Source organism: Parus major, chromosome 12, assembly GCF_001522545.3.
Source record: "Parus major isolate Abel chromosome 12, Parus_major1.1, whole genome shotgun sequence".
NCBI lineage: Eukaryota > Metazoa > Chordata > Aves > Passeriformes > Paridae > Parus > Parus major.
This window is the reverse complement of record NC_031781.1, coordinates 10,580,261-10,605,774: the sequence shown is the minus strand read 5'-3', so window position 1 is coordinate 10,605,774 and position 25,514 is coordinate 10,580,261. Positions and strand designations below refer to the sequence as shown.

General features: G+C 41.2%; 1 protein-coding gene across 1 annotated transcript in view; it reads right to left on the bottom strand.

Moving 5' to 3' along the window:
* The window catches only part of LOC107210074 (netrin-4-like), a 40,381-nt gene that overhangs the window by 2,929 nt on the left and 11,938 nt on the right, over positions 1–25,514 (bottom strand). The window contains exons 4-9 of the mRNA XM_015640441.3: positions 18,199–18,462; positions 10,496–10,622; positions 10,030–10,218; positions 2,177–2,390; positions 1,318–1,454; positions 665–733 (exon numbers count right to left, since the gene is read on the bottom strand). Coding sequence (XP_015495927.1) covers positions 665–733; positions 1,318–1,454; positions 2,177–2,390; positions 10,030–10,218; positions 10,496–10,622; positions 18,199–18,462 — 1,000 coding nt within the window. The remainder of the gene's footprint in view (positions 1–664; positions 734–1,317; positions 1,455–2,176; positions 2,391–10,029; positions 10,219–10,495; positions 10,623–18,198; positions 18,463–25,514) is intronic.

Sequence of the window (25,514 nt, the reverse complement as noted above, 5' to 3'; positions counted from 1 at the left end):
GAAGGAAGTCAGGAAGTTTCCCATCAGGCATGTCACAAAATTCCATGATTGCACAAAAACCAGAAGTACTTTTGTTTTGTGGTCCAACACCTGGTTGCCATGATAAATTTCTGTTCCTTTTAATTTAGTAGGATCCCATAACTTTTTGGCATGACAGGCTCACATTGATCAGCCCCTCAAGCAGGCTTTGTTGTTTCCTGGCACAAGCACATCAAACCTCTGGATCCCAGAGCTTTCCTTTCTTCATGTGATGGCATGAACCAGGTGTTCATAAACAACAGTCTTAAATACATTCTTGGTAAATGAGTATGGCTATTGGAACCTACATAATGACTGCAAAAGCAATGACATTTCAGATGTGAGGTTTTTTTATCACTTTTTCTCGATGTAGAGGCCAATCATTCCACTGAGTATTATTCTAGCACCCCTCCTGCTGTAAAGAGGGAAATGAACTGGTAGAAAGGAGACACCACAGAGTTTTGCATGAAAAATGCTTTTTAGTTCTGATTAGAAGTTGGACATGTCACTAGACAAAAAAGGCAGAAGAAATTCTACCTCTCAGGACTTAACCAATCCTGTCATTTTTTCACAGCTATCAGATAACAATATGTATGGTGGGAACATTGTGAAATGATCATAGCTTGGGGGCATGTTACCCACTTACCATAGGCATATTTCATTTGGCAGAAGTCACTGACGCTTCCAAGCACCTTTTCTTTGCACACACACTTTTCTAGCAGGAAAACCCCAGAACACAAAAGGTTGGAGAAGAGCCAGGACATGAGAGAGGAAAGAAGAGCAAACAATCATCAGTTATAAAGTTAGATAGCTATAGTTCCCATAATCTATATGGACCTTAAGCATAAGTTGGAGAGTGAGCTCAGTTATTTGCAAATGTGTTTCTTGTTATATGATAAAATAATTACTCTGAAATCTGATCAGTACTGTCAAGTAAAATGCAGCCCACATGAGGTCTATTGTACAGTTAATAAACTGATCCTAATGAGATTTGTAAGAATCAGATCCAGCTGTAAATCATGTAAGTAATGAGACCTTTGTTTGATCCCATAACCTAAGAAATGCTGATCCTTCCTGGTATTAAGGCAATATCCGTCTCAGAAAGGTCAAGCTATGCAGTAAGTGGCACTGTTACCTCTGCCAAGCCACCAGTGATGGTAACTGCTGATCTTTACAGGGCAGGCAAAACTGAGAACTATTTAAACACTACAGACAAGCTGGAGATGAGTGGGGCAGACCCAGTCAGGGTGGAGGGTTGGAAGAACTGGCAACTAAATGTTCCCAAACTCTGGGCTGTACCTGGGTGCCTCAGTGCAGAGAATCCCTGCTCGTGGTCGTTCCATTTCCACTCCTCTTCGCTCTCGTTGGTTGGAGTTTGGATGAGGTGTGGGACTTGTCCCCCGATGGGGATGTTAAAGAGGGGCTCGCTCTCATAGCTGGGGGACACATAAACCACAGCACTGAGTTAGGGCACCACAGGGGTGGGAAACAAACACACACCTGCCTTTGCCTGTACCCAGACTGAGGAGCTTTCTTCAGACTGGGAGTGCAAATATGAACAAGACTTCATGGCAGATAGATCACGAGGTCTAGGCTTTTCTTTAGGCCTCCCACTGCTGACTTAGTGTTTTTTAAAGTGCCTATAAATTGGGTGGTTTTTGCTTACGTTTGTTTGTTTTTAGGGAATTATGTAACTTAATGACCACTTGTTGATGTCACCAGGATCTGAGGACAGCTTGCAGGAGTGCAACTGCTCAGCAAATCACAGGATTTCTGATTAATACCTGCCTGGGGTACAGATGCCTGGCCCTCTAGAAACAAGAGGGAGACTGCAGTTCATTTTACCTTGGGCACAGATGAGAGGCAGGCTCTTCAGACTCCTCCATCTATTTCCCAAGCAGAGATGTGTTTAAAGACCATGCACATATTTCCAGGGGGTTTTGTAAATGCCTGTTATTACTGCAAAGATTCATCTGTTCAAGATTGCCTTGAATAACGCAGTGGACTTAAAGGTGTTAATGTAACCTAAGTAACCTTTTATGATTTACAACCACCTTTTCAAATGATTGTGCACTCCAATTTTTGTTAGTATTTGTTAGTGTTTGTTTCATTTCACAGAGTCCCATCTCAAGGTGAGCCTGGAGCAGGGGTTCTTTACCCGTTGGAGCAGGTCCCCGTGCGTGGGTCGCAGTCTCTGGCGCAGTCACAGGGCCGACAGCCGTCTTCCCCAAAGCCCCAGTAGCCCACGAGGCACCTGTCACACTTGGGCCCCGCCACTCCTGGTTTGCAGTAGCAGAATCCTGTCCTGGGGTGGCATCTCCAGCTGCTGCTGAACGTGGTGTTGGCTGAACCCAAGGGCTGGCAGGCACAGGCTATGGACACACGGCAAGAGGCAATTCAAGTTATGTGCCATGGGGTCAGCTGGGGAAGTGACATTTTTGCAAGGCTGATAAACTCATACCCTCTTCCTCATGCGGTTTTAAGCCAGGACTAGTAAACGTTGCACTTCATTTGCATTTTTTTTTCCTTTTTAATTTGTTAGGCAAACCAAAACGAGTACAACTGTGAGCATTTGTGCATGAAAGTCAGTTCCTCCCTACGATGGAAATCGTGACCCCACAGGGTTTTGAAATGATACCAGGAAGCCCTCTCCGTGTGTTTATTTTTAAAGGGCTTGAAGGTGATTCACTTTAAAAGTTTTGCAGAAAGTTTCACTTGCAAGGACAAGATAAAGTTTTATAGCTATTGCCTACATTGCCTTTCCTGTAAACACAGAAATTACAAAACTACTGCTTCCTCTGGGGTAGATGCAGCTTATACAGGTGGTTCAGATGACCTGAAACATATTTTCAAGTTCTGCCTCCAAAAAATGCACAAATTTCCTTCAGTTCCTTTCTACAGTGCTAAACATCACACCATGAAGTACTGTATGTGTTTAAAGAAGCTGAAGATTTTTTTTTTGCAAATGCAAGAGCAGATTTTTTAAAGGAAGGCAAGCAGAATGAGAGAAGACCTCTAAACTTACTAGATATATTTTACATGTAGCTGAAGAAGAGCAAATAGGAGGAAAAAACCTCTGAATCTTTCAAATGCTGTTGCCAGTTTGACACCAGCCTAGCAACTCAAAGCAATTTGGCAGGAAAACAGCTAGTTCTGTGGGCATCTCTTCCTGCACAGACAATAAATTGTCATAATCCCACACCACTGGTACATTCCTGATGTGACAGCATCAGGGAGGGATACACATAGAGCTGCAAGCCAGCATGGTTGACTCCTCTCCATCAGGGCAGAACCTGGCTGGGATGGTTAAGCCTCATGCCAACAGCTCTGCAGAAGTAAAATACAAGCAGTAAACAAATCCATTCTGATGTTCAGACAAGTTTGATCAAAATGAGAACTGAGCTGAACTCCAGAACTTGGTATTTCAGCTCTCTTTTGTATTAAGGAAGCAGCATGCCCTGCCTTTTACTTGTAGCAGACTGAAAAGGTCATGCATCACTACTTCATCCATCTGGAAGAGGGCAGAAATAAAAATCTTGTGGCTAAGGCCTGCTTTTACAGAGATTTTCAGTTAAATGTTGGACACCCAAGGTGTTTAGATAGCTTGGATCAGAGGCCAGCCTTTTTGGATGCTTATTTGAACCAAACATGATCTCCAAAGCTTTTGAAGTTTGCCTGTCATTGTCTCAGATCAAACTACTTTTCTTCATGAGCTCACAGATAAGAGACCAAATGAACACTGATCCCACAGAACACTTTCCAAGGGGAAAGGGGCAAATATATGACTAAAGAGAGTTTGAAATGTAGCAGGGACAGATTCACTTTCATCTGCAACCTCCTATTTGAAACTCAGGAAAAGAGAAATACCTTTTGAAAACAGTACAAGGAGAAGGGCGAGCAATTTTGTTTAAAGGGCATTTCTCTTATGATCTGCTTACCGCATAGTTATTTTTTTTCCCTCGCCCTGTGTTCTTTATGCCAATAATTTTAATAATATTATTATACTGCTGTGGATGGATCTGGGCCCGTTGTGCTCAGGGGACACTAGCACAACAGCCTAGGGACAGAAATGCCACGTGCTGTCATGGGCAATGTGCTGGGCACAATGGGCGGGCTGGCGGAGGGCAGCAGCCTCGCCTGCCTGCCACAAAGCAGCCTCGACTTTGGGAGCAAACCCAGGGCTTGTGCTGTCAGCTCTGGAGAGCAGGTGTAACACTGAAGTGCTCATTAGTCCTGACAGGTTCAAAGGCATGGTCTGATTTTTTTGCTGCTAAACTTGAGTTCACCCCCCCCCACCCCATTTTTGCAGGGCTGACTACATCACCCTAAAAAAGAACCTCTTGGTTTGGCAGTCACTGAAAACAATGGCTGTCATAGATTTGGAGATAAGGAGGGGAAACACCCTTCCTTTATTGCAGACAGGTTTGAGAGACAAAGAGTAAGAGTTTGTCAACATCAGGGTTATTCGAATCCAGTTTGTTTTTGCTGTAATATTGTCCACATGTAGGATCTACCTGTGGAGTTTTCACTTCAAATGCCTTAGATTTCTGCAGCCTCTGGGTCTGTCTTTATCCTTCTTATTTCTAGTTTTCGGTTTTCATCAGTTAAGAGTCACTTAACAGATGGGTAACTCACATCATTAGACTACCTATCCCCAGCTGAGACTGGACTCTGATTCAGGAAGATGACAACTTCTCCTATGCTATTCCTAAGGGAAAATATTACAGCACAGTGACTGACAGAAATGGTGAAAGCTGATGAGGAAGCAGAAAACAAAAGTGCCTTCTTTTTTAAATTATTTGGAGGCTACAGTTCAGTAAAAATAATGTTCCCAGATGAACAGTGGGACATATTTTCCAGTTAGAAACTGGGACAACTTCTGGTGGATGAGAAAGCAAGCTGAATCAATACATGTACAACACTTTCAGATGAGTTATACAAGTGGCTTGCAAACTCTTTACTCAGTCTGTGTTTATTTAGCATTTCAGCTTGGGTGGGTACATTGTCTGGCTTCCAGAGTATTACATCCAAAATCCCAGTTGTGCATCTAAGGTAACTCCTAAAATAAGAGCCCACATGTCACATGCTGAAGGGGCAGCTGTGGATGACTGAGTTTTTATCTGTTTAACAGTACCATAGGTTTACAAATAAATCTCACAATTAAAGAAACATAAAAAACAAGTTTCCAAAACCTCACCATTTAACATTTTCCAGTTTTTGACAACCCTTTCCTGCTGCTTTTTGCTTCTTTTCTCTTGGCAAACATTCATTTTCTCTCAATCCACCTCCCTGCCTAACAAAACAGCAGCCGATGTGACAGTGGCCTTGTTTGTCAAAGGCATCATCAATTATGTTAGGGACGGTGTGCAGACAATCCTGGCTCAGAGCTGGGTGGTTTATTTTGGTTCTCCCCTTGACAGTAGTGCAGTGAAAAACATCATTTTACTTTAGAGTTGCCTATTGGTCACAGAGTATCATGAAGCATCCTCTTGCCTTTTAGTCTCACTCCCATACTCGGTTTTTGTGAGACACTACTGTAAAAGGGAGGAGACAAGAAATAATGAAAAATGAATAATTCATACTGCAATCCCCACTCAAGCCTGTCTGCCCTCAGCACAGCTGTCCTCCCCAAGTAATTAGACACAGATGTAAAATATAATATTGGTTGTAACAATACAGTCCCAGCTTACAGGAAAATACCAGGTGCTCCACGCAAGTCAATAGCCTTTGAGGGATCTTGTATTAAACTTTTGTCTAATAATACTGCATAAGAGATAGCCAATCTGCTCACAGCTATTTGATATTAAAAAAAAACAAAACAAAAACCAGGCAAAACGAAAAATCAAACAGTCCTTTAGTCTGAAATATATACATGTGCATCTTGGGAGTGTATGATCAAACCAGTGTGATTTTTAAAGCATGTCAGGTGTGGGGATTGACTCTGCCAATGATGTTTCTTAAATGAAGGAAATAAGATAGACAGCTCTGTGTGTGGTCAGGGCTGATTAAGACAGACTTTGAACCAAGATGTGATGGGGCCTTTGTGATATTAGAATTAAAAGTTCACTCCCTCTGCTCAGAAGTAAAAGGATGAGAAGCAGAGCCTTTCAGACCATGTGTGTGTGCATGTGCATCTGGGCACATTTTAATTTTCCAGCCTCGTTCTTTGAGTAAAAAAGCTTGTTTTCCTGGAGACCCTTTTTAATGGGTCTACATGCCTGCATTATTTTTAAGCTAAGCAAAGGGTGAGTACAAAAGATGGTGCCATTTCAGAAGGATCCCTTAAGCCTTGGAATAAGCCACAGGAAAGAGCCAAGGATACAGCAGCTTTTCTAACCATTGGTTAGGAAACAATTAGGCTTTTGAGTCAAAGCTCCCATACAAGTCTATATACAAACTACTTAATCCTGTGTTGTCACCCCCAATAACAGGCAGGTGTGTGCCTTGCTCTGAGACTCTTTTCATGCCTTTTTTTCTTTTTAATATAGATCTAAGCAGTGTCAAAACAAGGCTCTGCCCATGACCCGGCTCTTATTCATCCCAGCTGGTAGGAACAGGAGAAGCAAAGGGATCAGAGGCAGGCTACCTCTGCAGACAAAAAGGAATAGCAGATTCACACTTCCATATCAAATTTCATCACATTTTTTTTTTTTTTCTGAGGGAATGTCTTTGCAGTGTCGGACTGGAGGGTCAGCTAAGGGTGGTTTAGATAGTGCCAGGGGATCCAATTGTTATACAACTTTTTTTTTTCCCCCGAGCAGATTAAGAGAGAATGCTATTCATTATTATGACTAATGCTTAAAGACTGTTTCTGGGCCTGAGCAGTGTCGTGTTAACTTTCTGGGAGCCTGAGGGGGATGTCACAGCTGAACCTAGACTTTGCTTTGGATGGCAGAGCACTCTTCAAGCATGCTTTCTCAAAGGGATTAGCACAGCATTTCATTCAGCTTTTTCATCAGACTTCCTTTCCCAGCTCAGTATCTACTGTACACAAGGGTCAAGTATTCATCTCCCATTGAAGGTTTTTTTTTCCTCTGAGCTCAAAATGGGAAGATGGGCACTAGGTTGCTCTCACCAAAACCATCCATTCAGTCTGCTGTTTGCAGTTTATTACTGCTTTTCAACACTTGCTCACAGGGAGGGTTTTTCGTTCAGTGTTGTTAGTCTGGTACTGTTTGCATGAATTTCTCAAAGTGAGATGATGTCTTGGAACTGGTACATTTAAATCCTAAAAAACATGTTAATCCAGGAGTGGCAGCTCTTCAATTTAAAATCAGCAGGCTGAGGTATGACAAAAATGTGTCTGGAGGTCCCATTTTCTAATATATTGGCAATGCTCAAAATAGAAACTTTTTTTTGCTGAGTAACCAGAGTGGATTTTAGGGTCACACAACCTGAACAACTTGGACCAAACCAGATGAGGTTTACTGGCAATGCAAGTTTTCAACCTAAAGGATGCAGAAGAAGGTCTCTATCCTGCATGTCCTGCAGGAGGCTTTTCAGTTCAATGTTAGCTGATGATGGCCCTGGAAGAAAAAGCTTCCCTCTATCAAACTGAGTCTGTTCTAACCAAAGCCTGTCTCCATCGGTGTTTCTGGTTTTGCTGTCTCTGATAATAACCAAAGTAGTGAAGTGTTCCCTGAAAATTCTCTGCAGAGGTGCAGTGTAACATGAAGTACACACTTACTGCCTGCAAACCACAGGGGGAAGGGTTTGGGGATCAGGACTTCCATCATACAAAGTACTGCCTAGTATGGTGATTTGTCAAATCTTATTGGGGGAATTCTCTTCTTCTCTGCCTTAAATAAAAGGAAAAAGGCACAGATTAACCACCTCCTTCCCAGTTTTCTCTGAACTCTGCAGTTATATCCAGAGTACATCCTATTCTCAGAGAGGTACAAGCATCATGCACACAGCTGCTGTAAAAGCCAAGTGGGCTGCATTGCCCTTTCCTTATATCTTGACATGGCAAGCATTCATGAATGTCTTTACACTCCTGGGAAAAGGTCCCACTGAGTTGAATCATTCACAGATACAGTCGTGTTTACCTTTGCTGCTGAATCAAACCCATTAAATTCATCTCAGCTAAGAGAAAGTCTAGGCAGGCTAGTGATCCAGAGTTCCTCTTAAGGAAATAGATATGTTTAGAGGGCAATTCAGTCCACCTGTTTCAGGCATCTACCTTAGACTGCAATAAATAATTCCCCAGAGGTCCCTCTGTTTCTGCACTGACAGAACAAGGAGCTTAGGAAAGACATATAACTTTCAGTGACTAAAGCAGGATGGCAGCTCTCTAGGCCTGAGCATGCAACTCAGAGTGGAGACAATTGCATTTGAGGGCCTTCTGCTGGCATCAGCACCTTCCCAGGTGAAAAGAACATTGTTGTGCCTGACTGGCACAACAGGAATAAGGTTCTTTCAACGAGGTAAATTTCCGAAGAGTTTTTCTTTTGCTATGCTGAATATTGGCAGGGGTTACTGAAAGACTTGTAACCAGACCAGACAAGCGAGGCAGACGTAGAGTCAAGGTCTGATTTCATCTAGGCAAGCAGTTCTAGGGTTTCCAGACAGATAGGCTGTATTTCCAAACAATGTTTTTTCCTCTTTGCTGCTTGCCAGTGCTCCTTGACTTCAGCAGTTATCTAGTATTACACATGATGCTGGTTACTGCACCATCTCCCTGCTGCTCAGTGCAAGAGTTCATACACAGATTCTTTCAGGTGCTGTAAGACTGAAAGCTAATCTTCTGGCCCAACAATTTGTTCTCATTACAATATTTCCCTGTAGCAATTCTGCTCAGAGTAGAAACAGAACTAGAAAGGGGCCACCATAGAACACTACAGGATACAGGGTGAGCCAGATACACTCACCCTCTGCCCCGTCTGCTGATCCATGTTCTGTGATGAACATTATGAAAATGAGAAGAAAAAGTTGTGTGGAAACAGTCTGCTGTCACCAAGTTCCAGTGGTAAGAAGGCAAAAGAGCAGAAACATTGGATGTGTTTGGCACAGAAGGTTTAAGCAATGTCACAGGACTCACAGACCTAGGGAGAGGAGTAACCTGAGTGTTTAAGAGGAGTCATGTTGAAGAACATTAAAAGGGTCAGAAAAGCTTCAAGACTCATTATGTCAGTGGCCAAGAGGTCAGATAACAGAGGATGAAGTTCTCTATGGTGATGTCTGAGCTATGGGGAAAGAAAATTATCCAAAGGGAAAAATGAAATTAGGTATATTGCTGGAAATAGCAACCTCTCAAACAGATGTGAGATAGAATCAGATATCTGAAGCCTGGCAGAATACTCAGGAAATGTTTACTTTAAATGAGGGAGATTTGGGCTGTTTGCCAGACTGGCTGGGTGCAAACTATCTTGATCCAGAGGCTCTACATCCTCTGTGCAACCATTAGTGCCTCTGTGCCCGAGACACACCCTAACACGTTCTGCTGAAGTGCTAGTGATGCAATTTATTCGGGGACAGCACCCCATAACACAGCTGTAGAGTCCCAAGATAAGTCTGAGTTCTGATGTATTTGTATATCAGTGAATACACACAGCCCTCCTCTATCTTCTGCATCCTTTATATGTATTTATATGCACATAAACACTTTATATGTATATATGTTGCACAACCAAATGGAATTTAACAATAGCTTGCACATAGGCTCACACAGCCTTGAGAGGTACAGAAAAAACCCCAGGTAAATAAAATGTGCCTCAAGAGAAAAGGAACCATATTAATTTAAAACCAAGCATAAGAAGAATGTACCTTTCCTCAGGAAGCAATGCATTTGGAGTTATCACAAAAAAAGTTGTAATGGGAAAAATAGACACAAAAAATCAGGATGATTACCTTTGATCAAAACCCCCTGTTGTTTAGGAAAAGCATACAAAGAAAAGATAGTAATACTCATGAGTTACCTCTATAGGAGTTACTGACTGGATAGAAATTATTTTGTTCTTTCAATGAATCTTTCACCATTCACTTTTCACCTCATGTAACACAATCACTTACGTTTGCAGACGTCTGGAGAAGACATGGGCTTCCCTCTGTCCCGGTAAAAGCCTGGTTTGCACCTCTGGCACCGATGTCCCTCTGTGTTGTGCTTGCAGTTGTCACAGACTCCCCCACTGCGCTTCCCCGAGGCCAACCAAACGCTCAGGTCGAAGTGGCAGCTCTCGGTGTGGTTGTGACAGCGACACTCTGGTGAGGACAAGAGAGTGTCCTTCAGGTATCATTTTCCAAACCAAGCTGGCAGGAACGTGAGGGGGTGTAGCTACATGAAAACCCGATTTCTGGCTTGTAAATTCCCCTCCCCAATAGCCCCAGTGCAGAAAAACGAGCTGCACACTGAAGTTCTCCGTCAATGACCAGCAATTTATCCCCAGTTTCTGTAATGGTACCATTACTGTAAATCAAGGAAATCTTTGTGGGGGAGCTTTGCCTGAGAGCCTGGGTCAGTAAACTCCCTTCCACTTACTTCTGCATTCATTTGGTGCCCCTGTTTTCCCATCTCCTGGCTTCCAAGGCTGGTCATTGTAGAGCGGAGCGCATTTCTCGCAGTGGTGCCCTGCGGTGTTGTGTCTGCACACACACTTCCCGTGGACCTGCCGGGGAACAGAGATACAGTCAGACAGCTGCAGGAACTGCTGCAGCCCCCAGCAGCCTCATAAGGTGGTGGGACCTCTGCACAATTCCCACACAGCTGCCTGGCACTCCCAGGAAACCCGCAGAGCCTGGAGTTAAAACATGTAGCTCTCTCTTTTCACAGTTATTAATGATGTAGAATTTTCCCAACACCTTATAAAATGCATGTAGCAACAATTTAACTTTCAGCTGGTATTTAACTGCTGCATTGATGAAGAGCTCTCTAAACTGGGTGAGCTAACAGGTCTTATTTTGATTTACAGGTTCAGGGTAAGAACATGCAAAGAGTATCAAATGTACTCTGGGCTAGCAGAGCCAAGTCACAGGAGAGCACAGGCTAACAGAGGATGCTGGGCTCTCTCTTATTTGACATTACCACTGATCTGGAAAAGGGTGTAAATATAGGGAAATGAAATCACCATGAATTACTAAATTATAAAGTGTTAGATGAATGAGCAAATAGTCCTGGACATCCTAGGACAGTTAAAAATATAACAAAAATATTAAAAATGGAAAAATACCAACCAGTACCGCCACAGAAAAGTAACCTAAAACCACACATTCTATAAGGAAGGCACTGATCTTTTAACTTAGGTACAATAGGCACCAGCCTGCCAACTTACATATGACAATATATAAATTAGATTAGTAGAAAAGGCCTAGTAAAATTCTGGGCTATGGAACTAAGAGCACTGTAACTCCAAGGGGACAGAAAATTGTACCTGCAATGCTGTGTTCAGTTTTGAACATCTCATTACCAGATAAATTAAGAATTGTAAGATGTTCAACAGAAATGAGCAAAAGCTGGCTGAAGAATGGGGCTGTAGTAAATAAACCCATCTAAGCTGGAAAACAATATGTAATATTTGATGGGTTTTTCTACTTTTGTATTTTGGTGTGTTCTCGGACTGTGGCTTCATGATGTAAACTTTTTTTGGATAATCTCAATTTGAGACATTTCCTTACTACTTCTTTTGATGCTGGCACCTACATCATACTCTGAGTTGTGTATAAATTGGGCTGTAAAACCAAACCATGTTTGGAAAAAACCTAAACTGAGGGTTTTTTTTTTCCCTTGGCACTAGTATTTTTAATCTGGATTAATTCCCTCATCTGTCTCACAGTACAGTCATGCTGTTACAAGTCTGGTGTTGTTGCCAAAGGCTTTGATTTGTACATCAACCACCTGAGCAGCTTTGAATCAGGACATAGAGGAGGTTATAGCCTTGTGGATTTTAATGCCAGGATGATCAGTTCTAATAATTTAGCTTGACCTGCTATGCTCAGCCATGAGTGTCATCCAGGAGTTCTTCCATCAATCTCTGTAACTGCTCTTGGATTTATAGCACACAGTGTAGAACTTTATCCTGTTTTCATACAACAGTTCCAAGAAATTACATGATACTTAGTCGTCTTTGCACAAAGCTTCTTCACCTGAATTCTGATCCACAGCTGAAAGTATTTCACCTCTTTGTCCTTCAGTTTTTAAATTGTTCTAAACTCTGATTAGCTTTGTATAATACTTGAAGCCTCTTGCTTTCTCTCTGCCTATTTAGTTTCTTTACCTATTGTCTTTTCAGTCAACATTGTGGTTGTTGCTCTTTCTCCTGGGCTACTCTCAGTCTGTTTGGGGGCTTTTTTCCTAATGAATAAAGGTTACATTTGGAAGCCTTCCAGGTCAGAGCAACTGTTGCTGATTCAGAAAAAATGTTTGCCTTTGGACTCTGTATTCACTCTGTAATGTCGCTGGAGAAAATTTGGGACACCACAGTTTGCAATGGCATCAGATGCTATCCCTTCCCTGCTTGTAGTAAATTGAGTCTTCCTGGGTCATTTTGCACGGTTAAATGAAACAGTGTTTGCTGTTCTGCTTTGTTTCTCTTACAGTTCAAATGGGCTCTGTGGTCTCTCCAAATGAAAAGACATATCCATGCGGATTTATAAGAAATCCTTGAATATCAAGTCCTAAGGAGAGCACATACAACTTATAAGAGGCCAAACTAAAAATTTCCCTTATCTTTTCCAAAGTGACGAAGAGAATGGATGATTTGATGGGTGATCCCAGATTACAGTGCCTGCTGTGTGCAGATGGACAGCTCAAATTCCTGTTCTAATCAGGAATGAGAAAAGCCATTATTTTCCTCTGTCACTAGCTGTTGTCTGGGAAATGGTTTAATACATGTATATGTCAGAAAGCTACTACACATACGGGTGTTTTCTGAGGGAACTCAGTTTCTGGCTCATACTTGGTGACTGTGAATGAAGTCTGTGGGAACTTGGCAGGGATAAGTAGAGCTGGGACACTTGAGGCAGCACCTGAGCCCGTATAGGTTTTGATCTCCATAGCACTGAGTGAGCGAATGAGCTGCTGCTGCTTCCAAATTCACTGAATTGGTAATGCTGGAGAAAAATCAGTGATAGTGTTCAGCTGAATATTCAGACTGACATCATGAAGAACTTTTTGAACAGTATCAAGATAATATCACTCAGCCTGTAGCAGTTTCAAGACACAACTCCACCCTCTGCCTGAATTCACCTCCCTCAGGCTTTGCACAGACACCTGGCTCTCCCTCAGTCCATATTTCATTCTGCTTTCTTATTGTTTTCTTTCTGAATTCTACCTTGATTATTACTGATTTTGGGGGCAAGCTGCCCTCTTATTTTTGCCTGCAGTGGCATTAACTCCATTATCCATCTGTAAAAAACTGCACATGAGGAACAGCTGTCAGGCTGAAATGCTGCACCTGACTTACAGCAGGTCCCCAGCTCCAGGTGAGTGTCTTAAGAATGGAGGAAGCAGAAAGGGAAATGAGACTCAATATTTTAGCACTGAGTGCCTGAATCACAAAGTAATGAGTAAATTCCCCTGTTGAAATGTCCTGAAAGTGAGTGGCACATCTTGCATCTCTGAGTTCTGGGCACAGCTGGAATCAGATAATGTGAAAACTTAGCTGGGGATTATGAATAGAGCTGCACAAGATATCTGAAGAGGAGGTAGATAATATTTGCAAGGGTTACGACACCCTGGTCACCTAGAAAATTGATATAAAAAAGCAAGTTTTACCTTATGTAACCTCCATTATGCCAAACAAGGAATCCTACTTAGAACCAGATCCTGCTCCCTTTGAAGTAAGTGGAAAAACTTTCCATTTGCTTCATTATGGAGGATCAGGCCCACAGGGAGTCTAGTTTGTCTCTGTAAACAGGATAAAGAAGCAAAAGAAACATCCGAGGCCACTTGTAAGAATTTCCTGGCAGTGTAGGTACCAATAATTAGAAGTAAAGAAAAAAACCCTAATGCTTTATAAAAAAAGCATTTTAATCCACATTTGCTTTCCTCTTTCCAAACTTACTTCTCATGAGCTAGGAAGAGAATTGTGAAATGTTTGGCAAACAAAAAGGACTTTGGTCTTGATTCTGTGTTCTGTCCATATGCACTTTCTGCTTTGTGAACTTTGTTCTGGGAACACCTCTGGACTCAGCTAAAATGGTCCATCAAAGCAGATCCTAAACCTGACAGCTCTGTAGAGACACACACAACTTTGTACATCCTGCAGTGTCAATACCTCGGGCAGGATTGTATTCTGTTGTACCCAACCATAGAGCAAGGCCAGATGCATTCAGCTGCCTGGGTCCTGGCAGTTGTTTCATTTATAACAACATATTGATGCCACCCATTAAAAAAAACAAAAAACAAAAACCTAGAAACTACTTGTAAGAGTTTAAAAAATGCAGGCTGTGATATTCAGAAAGGAGAATTTTGCCATTAGCTACCATATGAAGCTATTGAAGTTGGGTGAGGAATGACATCTCTGGGTCTCCTTTTATTTTTCCAATCTGAGTAAAGCTAAATAGAAACCAAGAAAACATTACTATCAATAGCAACAAACCTCAACAAAATTCATGACATGTTTGACCTGAAGTTTCTTGCCTATTTACAGCTCCTATCTTCATTTCTCAGTTTTCCTCCTACCCAACATGATATTCTCAGTTGTTTGTATAGAAAATGTCATCTAGATAAATTGTGTTGAGGGGGTGCATGGCTTGTTTAAAAACAAAATAAAAACAAAACAAAAATAACCAACAACAACAACAAAGTCCCCATAGAAAGAGTAATTATTACTGTTTTGCTCCAAAATAGGAAGTCAGAGAATATTTTCATTGGATCCTATGGACCTATTTTGAATCTCACTGTATTTTCACAAACTTTTGGCCAGAAATATGCATGAAACTATGTAGGATTTCAAGGTATGAGGAATGATTCACCATTTGGACTTTGGCTTTACAATCTGCAGTTTTCTTGTGTCCATTTGTTGCTATGACACTGTGGCATCTGTGACATTGCTTCTCACGGGGCTGCATTTCTTATTGGCAGCCTCAGTGGAGAAGCCAGAAGCTGAACGTGTTGCCATGACTGAGGTGACATGTCCACAGATAAACTGATCATGGATAGATTATCTAAAAGCCATAGCTCATCCAGTCCCTCCAAAATTGTGTTGAATATTGGTTCAAAAGTACCAAGAATTTTGCTTTAATTTTCTCCTTTATTTAGTATCAGTTTAGCAGTGTTAGGAATATAAAATGGGAGGGATTTCTGTCAGAGTAAGAAGAGCAGACTTGCAATTTAACACAATAATGCATTTTCTAAGATCCAAGTGCAGAATGGTCTCAGATTTTGGGCCTATCCCATATCAAACAATTAGTTTGTATGTATCAAACATTAGTTGTATTCTACATGAAGTTGCTTTTATTTTTGTTAGCTATAGAAGAAAATTCATCATAGGACTATGAACAGTTAAGAGTCTGAAACTCTTACGTAAGACTTTCTGTGGAAGTCTTTATATTTTGCAGCATTTTATTTAATTACCTAACAGCAGCCCAGGAAACAAAGCTGCTCTGCCTTCAATCTGTGGATGATGTGACATCATCCTCACCAGGCACATTAAAAACTGTGTGTCTTGGGACTTGTTCTGCCCATCTGTACCTTAAATATTAGATGTGGCCTGTGGATTGAATCAGATTATTTCAGTGTTTGTAACATCTTTTCCACACCCTGTTTTATGTGGGTCACCATTACCATGTGACTGAAAGCAGAGCACCTTTTCTCTGACAAGAAACTGCAAAATGGCAAAGTTTTGCAGTGTATTTTGGCTGATAGGAACATTATCACTGATGTTGAACCTTCAACAACAAAGGCCTTTTCTCCTGCTTGTAGGCAAGGAGATTACTGTGTTTCAAGTCAAAAAGTTATACCCTTACATAAACTCCCTCATGCTGGCTGTGTAAACCAAACCTTGAGATCTGGACCTATGTGAGCTCTCCCTTCACCACTACAATATCATTATTGGTAAGTATTAGATAAAATGGAAAAGGATCCAGGGATCAGGCTTTTCCAGGAATGGGTTTTCTTTTGCATTTGAGAAAGACTTTAGTTGTAATGTCTAAAGATTAATACAGCATGATCATCTTTACTCCAGGCTTGTGGGATCTGCAAGTAGAATTTTCAATTTTTACCATGTAAGGTTTCACATTTCTCTAGTTAGCACCAAAAATAGAACATAAGGAATTATATGGAGAGAACCTTCCAATGGTATCTGCAGAAATAGGGTCAGCTGCTCACTTTGGTCATTGAGAGAGGGGACAAGGAAGAATCACCTTAATTTGCAGCAGAGATTATTTAGGCAGGCACTAAAGAAGAGTTTTCAAAATGTTAAAGCTGGAACAACTACGGAAGATTTGAGTGTTCTTTGTCAGGAAAATCACTAATTGACTAGTGAATGGTTTAGGTGAGCTTGATCACACCTTTATGTGAGGACACAAACCAGCCCATTTGTGGTCTTTTCCAGGCCTCCCCTAGGATTCTAGAGACAGTTAAAATTACAGAAGGCTTTCTTATTTTTTGCACAGCTGTGTTTGAATCCTTGCTTAGACAAAGACTTGATAATATCTGTGCGAATCATGTGCTGCATCCACCCTCTCTCTCCTGGGACATGAGTCACTGGTGAAGTGCATTTCATCAAAACTATTTCACCTTCTGCCCTGTGAAGTCATTGATGGCACAAAAAGATTCTGTTCCCTTGTGGCCAGTGGGAAAAAATATCCAGTCATAGTTTACAATGGTTATGCCAGTAACATACACAATATTGTGTTTTCCTTTTCTGATGGGCAGAATGTTTCTTTTTCTACCAGCTGCTTTCACTTAGTGTGTTATTCATCTATTTGATTTCACTGTGTGTCTAACAGTTTGCAGTAAGAACATTAAGAGATACTCTCTTTAAACAGCTTTTCTCCACACAGTTATGATTCAAGTGAGTCTATATTATCTGAATCTTACAGTATCACATAGGGTAGCTGAATCTTGGATTTATACCACAGATGGAACAGATTCAGAAATTATTTGAGTCATACAGTCCTAATTATCTTGCAATATCTACCTCTGAACCTAGGAAAGTTGAAAGGAAGACAATGAATACACATTCCAAATTGACATAAGCCAAAATGTCACGTGTACCCTGTATCTAAAGGGCTAGAAATTAGCTTAGGATGTTTTTCTTGAGTCTTTTATGTCAGAGTGCATTGGAGACTAGAATTTTAAGAGTTATTTGGATTTTCAAAACCCAATACAGAGACAGAGATTTCTGGATCCTGGGGAGATATTGACTAGTTTAAAGAGGCTTGAATTCCATCTCTGATGTATATCTAGATGTACCTGGATATTTGATTAGATTAAATCTCCTTGTGGCTGTTATTACAATTGTCTACACAACGCTTGCAGATAAATCAAAAAGGTGTCATCAGCCATTTCCTCTGAATTTCAATGTCTGAGTGGGCATTCAAACACAACTCCTCTTGTGCACATCCAGTGTCAAATGCAGATAAAAGATTGAACAGGGAAGGGTCACTCCAAGTACGACAGAAAAATTTTACTACAAGGTTTGGCTTTTTTTAAAAAAAGTTCTAACTTATTTCAAGATGCATGGATAAAAGAGTGGGAAAGAGGAAATTATTTTCACATCCTGAACGTTTTGCTAAGAACACAAAAGGTTGAAAACCTAAAAGTGGTGGTGGGAACCCTAACTATGACGGAACTGCTCATGTCTCACAAACTCAGAAAATCTCAGATCTGATGATGAAATTCTGCTCAGGGCAGACTTTGCATCAAAGATATTAGTTCAGTTCTGTGCAGGCATATCAGTAGGAGATTTCAGTCACTATATTTGGGGTTGGATCTCTGTTCCAATTACAAAGAGCCCTTTCAATTTATAGGTATCTTGAGGTCCATAGATTTTATCAATTTATTTTGAGTTTTAGAGTTCCAGAGTTTTTTGCAGTTATTATACATAAAACTGTAGAAAAGAGGATAGGAAATATTTTCCCAGAGTGGTGTAGGTTTCACTGTAATGGATTGACTGTGCTGCCCTTTTTTGGGATAGGCTTAGGGAGGCTGGGACAGGCTCACACATAAAATTCACATTTAGGCTGAGGCAGCAGAAGCAAGTAGCAAGTCTAGTCCACTGATAAATGTCTGGAACTCACCATGTTCTCCACAACTCCTGTCCTGTTGGCAAGCTCACATTCCTCGGCATGCCCATTGCAAAAGCAGCTTCCCCGGATGATCAGGTCATAAATAGCATAGTGGGAAAATCTCTGGGGTTTCTCTACCAATCCTGAGCCATGGCATGGACATTCCTGTCTTTTTAACAAGAGCAGGCGGAGGTTGGTGAGCTTCAGGAGATCCTGAGCCTCAGGACTGTAAGGGTCTTCAATCTTGTTAGCTGGACTTAAGGCACGATAAATCACCTGAAAAAGAGAAGGTTCACATCCCAGAACAGATAATAGCACTCTGCATACACAGCAAATATCCCAAGACGATTTTTAGGAAAAAGCAATAAGACTCTGCATAAGCAGTTGTGGGGCTGTGGCTGATCCCAGAGCATGACAGCTGAGTTACCACCAGCTGGCCAAGCCACAGCAAGTGACTGTGCCCCTGCTTTCATCCCATCTCAGATGTGAGATGGGAAATGCCTTTGTTTAAACATCACTCCCTGGGGTTACTGAGCCCTGTCACTTCCTGCAGTTCAGCCAATATGTCAAGGGACAAGATAAGTCTGCTTCCTTGTGTTTCTGAGCCAGGTGACAACAGTGTCACTCAGAGAAATCCAAGGTTTATTGGCATAAATACAGTGTTAATGCCATCCCAATTTCTGGAAGCATTTTAAGAGCGTGGCTTTAGCATGAGCTCTAGAGTCAGGTAAACAAAGGCACTACAGGCATCCATGAAAAAAGTGGAAACTGTGGTCAGACTATTTCCTGGGTGACCTGAACTCTGCTGGAAACACAGTTTAGCTTAGGGCAAGTAAGCACTGAGAGAGCCCTATCTGCACACAGAGCAGATTAGTTAGTTAGTTAGAAGTAGCTAGTTATTAGTTAGAAGCAGCTACAGAGCAATGAGTTCACAGGACCCAAGGTGCTTGGTGCTTGCTGGCTGTCTGTAGGTAGTTACTCCTTCATCACAGCATTTTTGTTGTTTGATAGTTCTCCAGAGCAGCAACAGTTGGGTTCTGAGCATCACAGTTCTAATCTGGTGTTTAACAGTGGCTGTTGTATTTTGGCTCATCAGCACCCTACCCTTCTCTATCTCTTGGGGTGTGCTTGTGTCTGTTGCTTTTGGGAGAGGCTGATAACAGAGGGCTACACCACAGTCCTTGCCATTGAAACAGAGAACTGTTAGCACTGTTTCTAGGCTTAGATGTGCTAACTCAAATTTGATAGTCGTTTTCTCCTCTGCTTGAGATTTTCCATCATGGCAGAGGGATTTGTCCTTGGGATTCTTTGGTCCTGCTTTAAAGGTGGTCACAATCTCTGTCTGACTCACTCTGTCAATATTACCAGAGTGAAAACTTTGTTTCCACAGGGATTCCCTCTTTCTCTCTCTCAGTTTTTCTTCCTTCCTAGTGAACTGATCAGTTTAAATACTTGTAGCATGTAAAATACTTTTGCTCCTTTTTTGCTTCGAGAATCCACCAAAGAGCTTGGTGGTACATGCCTAGGAGATAGTTCATTTGCACGTTGATGGCAAATGGGGAGAAAAATGCCCTTAAATAACAGAATCAGCTGCCAGGCTTTGCACAAAACCCAGCAAAGGCAGTGGTACCTCTCCCACATGTCCACAGTGTTTTCTATTTGGTTAACTCTGTTCTTTTTTTTTTTTCCTTCTTTTTTATTCTCTTCTATTGTCAGCTACTTACAAAGCTGCAAGCAGCCTTGCTTGGTGAGATCAGAGATGCCCATAACTCCTTGTTTGGCAGAGCTGTGTGCAGATTGCCCAGGCTGTGCAATCCAGGTGCCCACATTCCCCTGACCAATGAAGCCATGACAAAATAGCTCAAGCATTTCCATCCCTGTGTCTACATTCCCCTGGCCAATGGAACCATAAGCAAATGGCCAAAATGTTTCTTTTTTCTCTCTGGCACTATACATCTTGATAGCAATAGTCTTGCACTGTGCTATGGTAAATGTGAAGAAAATCCTGTGTACTACTAGAAACCTACTTTCTATATGGTATGACAACTTTAAACAGATGGATTCATATTTTGGGGTCTCCAGTCAATTATCCATCTTCCCCATGTTGTAATTGGCATTCTGAGAGCCCTGAGGTCTTTAGGCAAAGAGCAGCTGTCGGGGGCTCTTCTGTCAGCAAAGGGCCACTTACTTTCACCAAGCTGTTTTGTTTCTTGTTTCTTTGCTTGACAGCTTAGAAAAAGGTTTGGTTTCCTGTGGCTTTATTGTTTTGCAAATATTTTCATTTCTGGCCATGCCTCTCTTGAGAGGAGTTGCTTTGGCATTTTCCGTATCCCATTAGAGCACTGAACATCATTTGTGAGTAGAGACATTAATAGCTTGGAGTCCCAGAGGGATTGTGGCATCCTTTTAAGAAAAAACAGTATTCCATTCCAGCTGAGGTACAAGAGTTTGTTTGTATGATTAATTCATGACACATTTCTGTCTGGAATAAGCTCACTGGTGAGACTGGATTTGCTTGTCTTTATTTCTCCCAAGGCAAGCCTTGTTAAGTGTTAAAGATCTGATTTGGGTGACATAACACTACTGAGGTCTTCTGGGAGCTGCACTTAAATGTTCTTCTAGGATTCAACCTCCAGTGAGGAATTAACCTTCCTTAGCTTAGTAAAAATCAAAGACATTTTGATCAGGAGATATATTGTGTCAACAGACGTAGGTTTAGGTGAGCTACATTTTGCAGAGAGGTGGCAGTTTTATTTTATAATTAAATCAGTTTAGCAGCTTTATTTCACATATGCATAGGAGTAGAAAATGGATTTTCTCTCTCTTCTGGATGTCCCATTCTCCTTGAAATATTGGTGGTTAAAATTCTTGGGCACAGGCAATTGCATAAGGTAATCACCATCTCTTGCCTCACTTTTTAATATTCAATTGAATGTTTCATCTGACATTAAAGTGCCAGTCAGAAAGTGGTTCCTTAACATATAGATTGTTGTACTGTCAAGAAAAAGATGTTATTTTCTTTTCATTAGTCTGCTATGTGTATTTATTCAAATAATTCTAGTTTGGGATAATTTTTTTTAAAAGAACTGGTATCTCACCTTACATGCCAGGAATTATTTTTCCATAAATACATAATTTTGATTAAAATAAATAAATAAATGACCCAACAAAACCTGTTCCCTAAACTTTTTTCTGTGTTATAAATGCATGGTTATGTTTTAAATGAAAGTGTTTGCGTTTATAGTTCCCTAAGGAAAGATGGATCCTAAATTAAGGGGCAGATTGGTGGTGGCTATATATATGGGTTGACAATTTTATATGATCTAGGAAAGAATTATATTTATTTGAGAAAGGAGAAGGTATTGTTTTGATAAAAGTACAGAGTGGGGAATGCAACTATTTGGTCATAGCCCCAGCACAATTGTTCCCTATAATGCTCAGCAAGTAACTAGGGCCTCATGCTGTTCTGGATTGATTTCAGTAGGAACTCAGTTTTATGTACTGCTTCCTTTCCATAAAAATGGGATATTGGTATTCAAGTACTTTGTGCAATGGGATGAATATTAATAAACTTGTATCTGGAAAAGTCCCTGCAAATTCCTGGCCATGGATATACATACATGCAATTTTAATAGTTACAGGCAAAAGACAAGAGTTTGGCTGTCCCAACTGCTGAGACATGAATATATTAAAGATTAGATTATAAATGGATCTAAGTATTAGTGAACTCCTAGAGTCATGATCTGCAGGAAGAGACATTCCCTGTGTTATTCGTCCTTTTTATTTCAGTTCACAAGGTTGGTAATTCTAAAGCCTATGAAACAAATTCCTTCTATACAGATAGACATTTGACTTCTGCCTTTTGCAGAAAGGCAGACAAATTATTTTTTCATTTCCCAGGGATACTGTGTGAGTTTTCAGTTTTCCATTCCATTCATGTAAAAGATATGAAGAAAGCATAATGAAAAAGAAGTGTTTTCTTTTAATTAAGATGCAAGTTTTGAAAAGAGCTTCCCATGACTTTCACTGTAAAGCTGCTTCTCATCTAATGAAATCTCTATCTGGTAGCAAGCTCTGTTCTTTTTTTTGCTCTAATGGACTGCTCTGAAATCTCCCAGTTGTTTCCCTAAACATCAGTGTGCAGCTGTCATAAAAGTAGCATAGGCACAGCTGCAGAAGAAAATCTGGTGGTGATTGAGTCTGCTTAGGGACACCCTAGAAATCTTTCCATTGAACTGTGTGGAAGCTGAAGGTGAGCAGCACCTCTATAATTTAACCCTTTGTGGAAATACATTCTAGGTCACGAGTTTCTCTTAGAATCAGGAGCTGGCTTTGGAGCTCAATGCTGAATTCATGCTTATCTGCATATCTGCTATCCAGCACATATTTGCCATTCTCATTCTCAAAAGTCAATCAGCTGTGCCTCAAAAAGATGGTCACTACCCTGTCCTCTCCTGACCTTCCTAAGAGCAAGGAAGTCTGGAAAATGCTGTAAGTGTGCAAAGCTAAACGGCAGCCACTGTTTGTGACTGGTTTTGCTGTGCACAAGTTGGCACAGCCTCACATTGTTTTGTCACCTATCAAGAGATCATCTTCATTTCGGAGACAGTGTCTCAGATTTTTGATTTCTTGCCATAGGTTTTGCTTCTCCATTCCTGATGCATCTAATTCTGTTTTCTTAACCTGATCTTCCAGACAGTATTAGTCTGAAGAGATATGGACACAACAAAGGTTCCACCTTGCAAACTCATAGCCTAAGGCCAAGGAATATGAATCATGAATGGAGGGCAGTGCCAATGCATGGCCTCCTACAAAAGAAGATCCTTATGCAGAGCAAGAATTTGATATTACAAATCATCCTTAAGCTGTGTTCATCATGCTGCACACAATCAGGTTAATGAGGTCAGAAATGTCTGTGTGCTTACACTGGATCCATCAGAAGGAAGCTGCAATAAAAACTCTCATCACTCCTAAATCCTCTTCACTAAGAGATTCTCATGTGAGTTGATTTTATTCTTAAAGGAACAGTAAACAATTGTCTCAGAATTTTTCCTGTCCAGTGGCATATGTCCTGTGCTTTGTTTGATGGATTTCTGTCTTGTGGTGCAGCAGTCTTAACTAAGAAGTAACCTCTTTTCTGATTTACTGTTTGGAGCACAGGGAAAATGTGACTCTTCTCCCAGCCTTTATAAGGTCTATTCTGACAACTCATGGAGTGGTGTTTCTTAGTCAAGATCCACTGCTTTTCTGTCCTTCCAGAGAACAAAGCTTAGAAATCAGTATGGAATATGGTAGCTTGTTAAAGAAATAATTGTGCTTTGGATTTTTAAAATTTCTTTGATCTGGGTAAACTCAGCTACCAGTGGCATCCTGAATTCATTCTGTATTCTCCAAATCAGAAAGGATTGATGTGTCTTCAGTTTCCATTTGCTTTGAGGTTATTCCAGTAATCCAGTTGGTGTGGCATTTTAATATCAGTATTTAGGCATGGCTGCCAATATGATTATGGCATAATTAAGTCAGGCAAATCTAAGAGCCATGCAGACTATTTCTCTTCCTCAAACAAATCGTATTCTGTAGGTTCAGGTTATCTGCAGATGTGCATCCATGTAGAAAGGCAAGGGTTGTAGGGAGAAGCTGTACCCTCTATGAGACAGGTAATGTAGTTGAAAAACAAAATCTAGGTTATTTGACAGAAAACCCTTCATTTTCAGTCTGTATAGAGGGAATGGGCAAAACTCCCCATAGCAGCACCAAGTGGGGATATGAGAACATTTCCATGCTCCCATGAAGTGCAGTGTCCTTTTTCATAATGAGGGATGGTGCTTGCTCTGAAATGGCAAAGGGCAGCACAAGGAGTTCTGTGATGCAACAGCTGACTGGGAACTGGATTGAGAACAGGGAGACTCATTTCTCTGTTTGCTGGATTGTCAGGGAAAGTCAAGACAACCCACCACCATCAATGTCAACCCATGTCAACCAAGCTGTGTTCTCAAGGGAGAGCATCCATTTCTTGTAAGTGGAGCCATTTGTATCTCTAGGTCTTGGCTGAAATCTTACACATGAACAGACTTAGCTAAATGTACAGTTTCACCATGACAGTGATGTGTGGACAACTGGAGAGCAAATATTTGAGTGTTTTTTTGCCTGGAGTTTGAAAATTACACCAATAAATTACTAGATTTCATAGCATTTTAGGCAACTTTTTTTTTTTTTTCACACTTAAAGCTGGAAAAAAAAACCAAACCTCCACTAAGTTTTTACAAAAAAGGGTGAGAAGAAAAGATATTTAATATCTGCTGCTGCCTTCTATGTTCAGAAAATGAAGAAAATGCATAAGCAATGCTAAAGAACCCCCATTGCTGTGTCTTTCTGTCTGATTTATAATGCTCCAAATGGTTCATTACAAACCAGGTCAGAATAGGAGACTTGGTGCCCTCCTCAAGTTCAGTTGCCAGGGATGGGATTGCTGGATGAGTCTCAGTCAGTTTGAATTCCCTTCAGAGACAAATCCTTGAGCCCCTTAATTCTTCCTCCAGGGAAGCACGGCCTGGCAGTGCGATCAGCTTGTTTACAGTGCTGGTGTTAACTGCTTCCTCTCAACTTGTCTCTGCATTCTATCTGCTCTGCAGCTCAAGTTAAACGAAATGCTGAACAGACAGCCCTAATCATAACAATCAGGCACTTACCTACACTAGTGACTAATCCCTCCTGGAATCCTTTCCAGATGGAAGTTGGAATAACCCAGCTGGAAGTTGGAATAACCCGAGCATCACTTTTAGAGGCCAGTCCTGATGGCTGTTGGATAATTCACTGAAGTGCAAGACCCTGTCTTTGAATCTTAGCTATTGGGAATTCAACCTTGTGATGTGCTGAGCAGGTTTCTTTCCAGTGACCCCACTGCCATATGAGATCAGAACTATAAGAAGTCATCGAAGCCTCAGTGGTGGCCTCTTGAATTATTGATGTCACCATTTAATGAGGGGTGTGTGTGTGTGTGTGTGAGCACAGGGAATACTTCTTTGTTTATCAAAAGGTTTGGCATGAACACAGTAAAAGAGAAGCTTGAGAAAAGACAGTGGGAAATGCAGGTCCTTGGAACAGGATCACATACATCCCACACAGAGCCTTGTCCCTGGCCTGGTTTGGTGCTTGGGTGCGAGTGTACCCCCTCTGGCACAGCTATTGCTCAGGAACACCCCGGGGATGGAGAAAGGCTGCAGAGGCTTCAGTGTCAGTGCAGAAGAAAAGACCTTCCAGAGGGCTGACTGTGGCCTCTGTCAGAACAACCTGGTGGCTTCTGAAGCAGACAGAACTGCACCCATCAC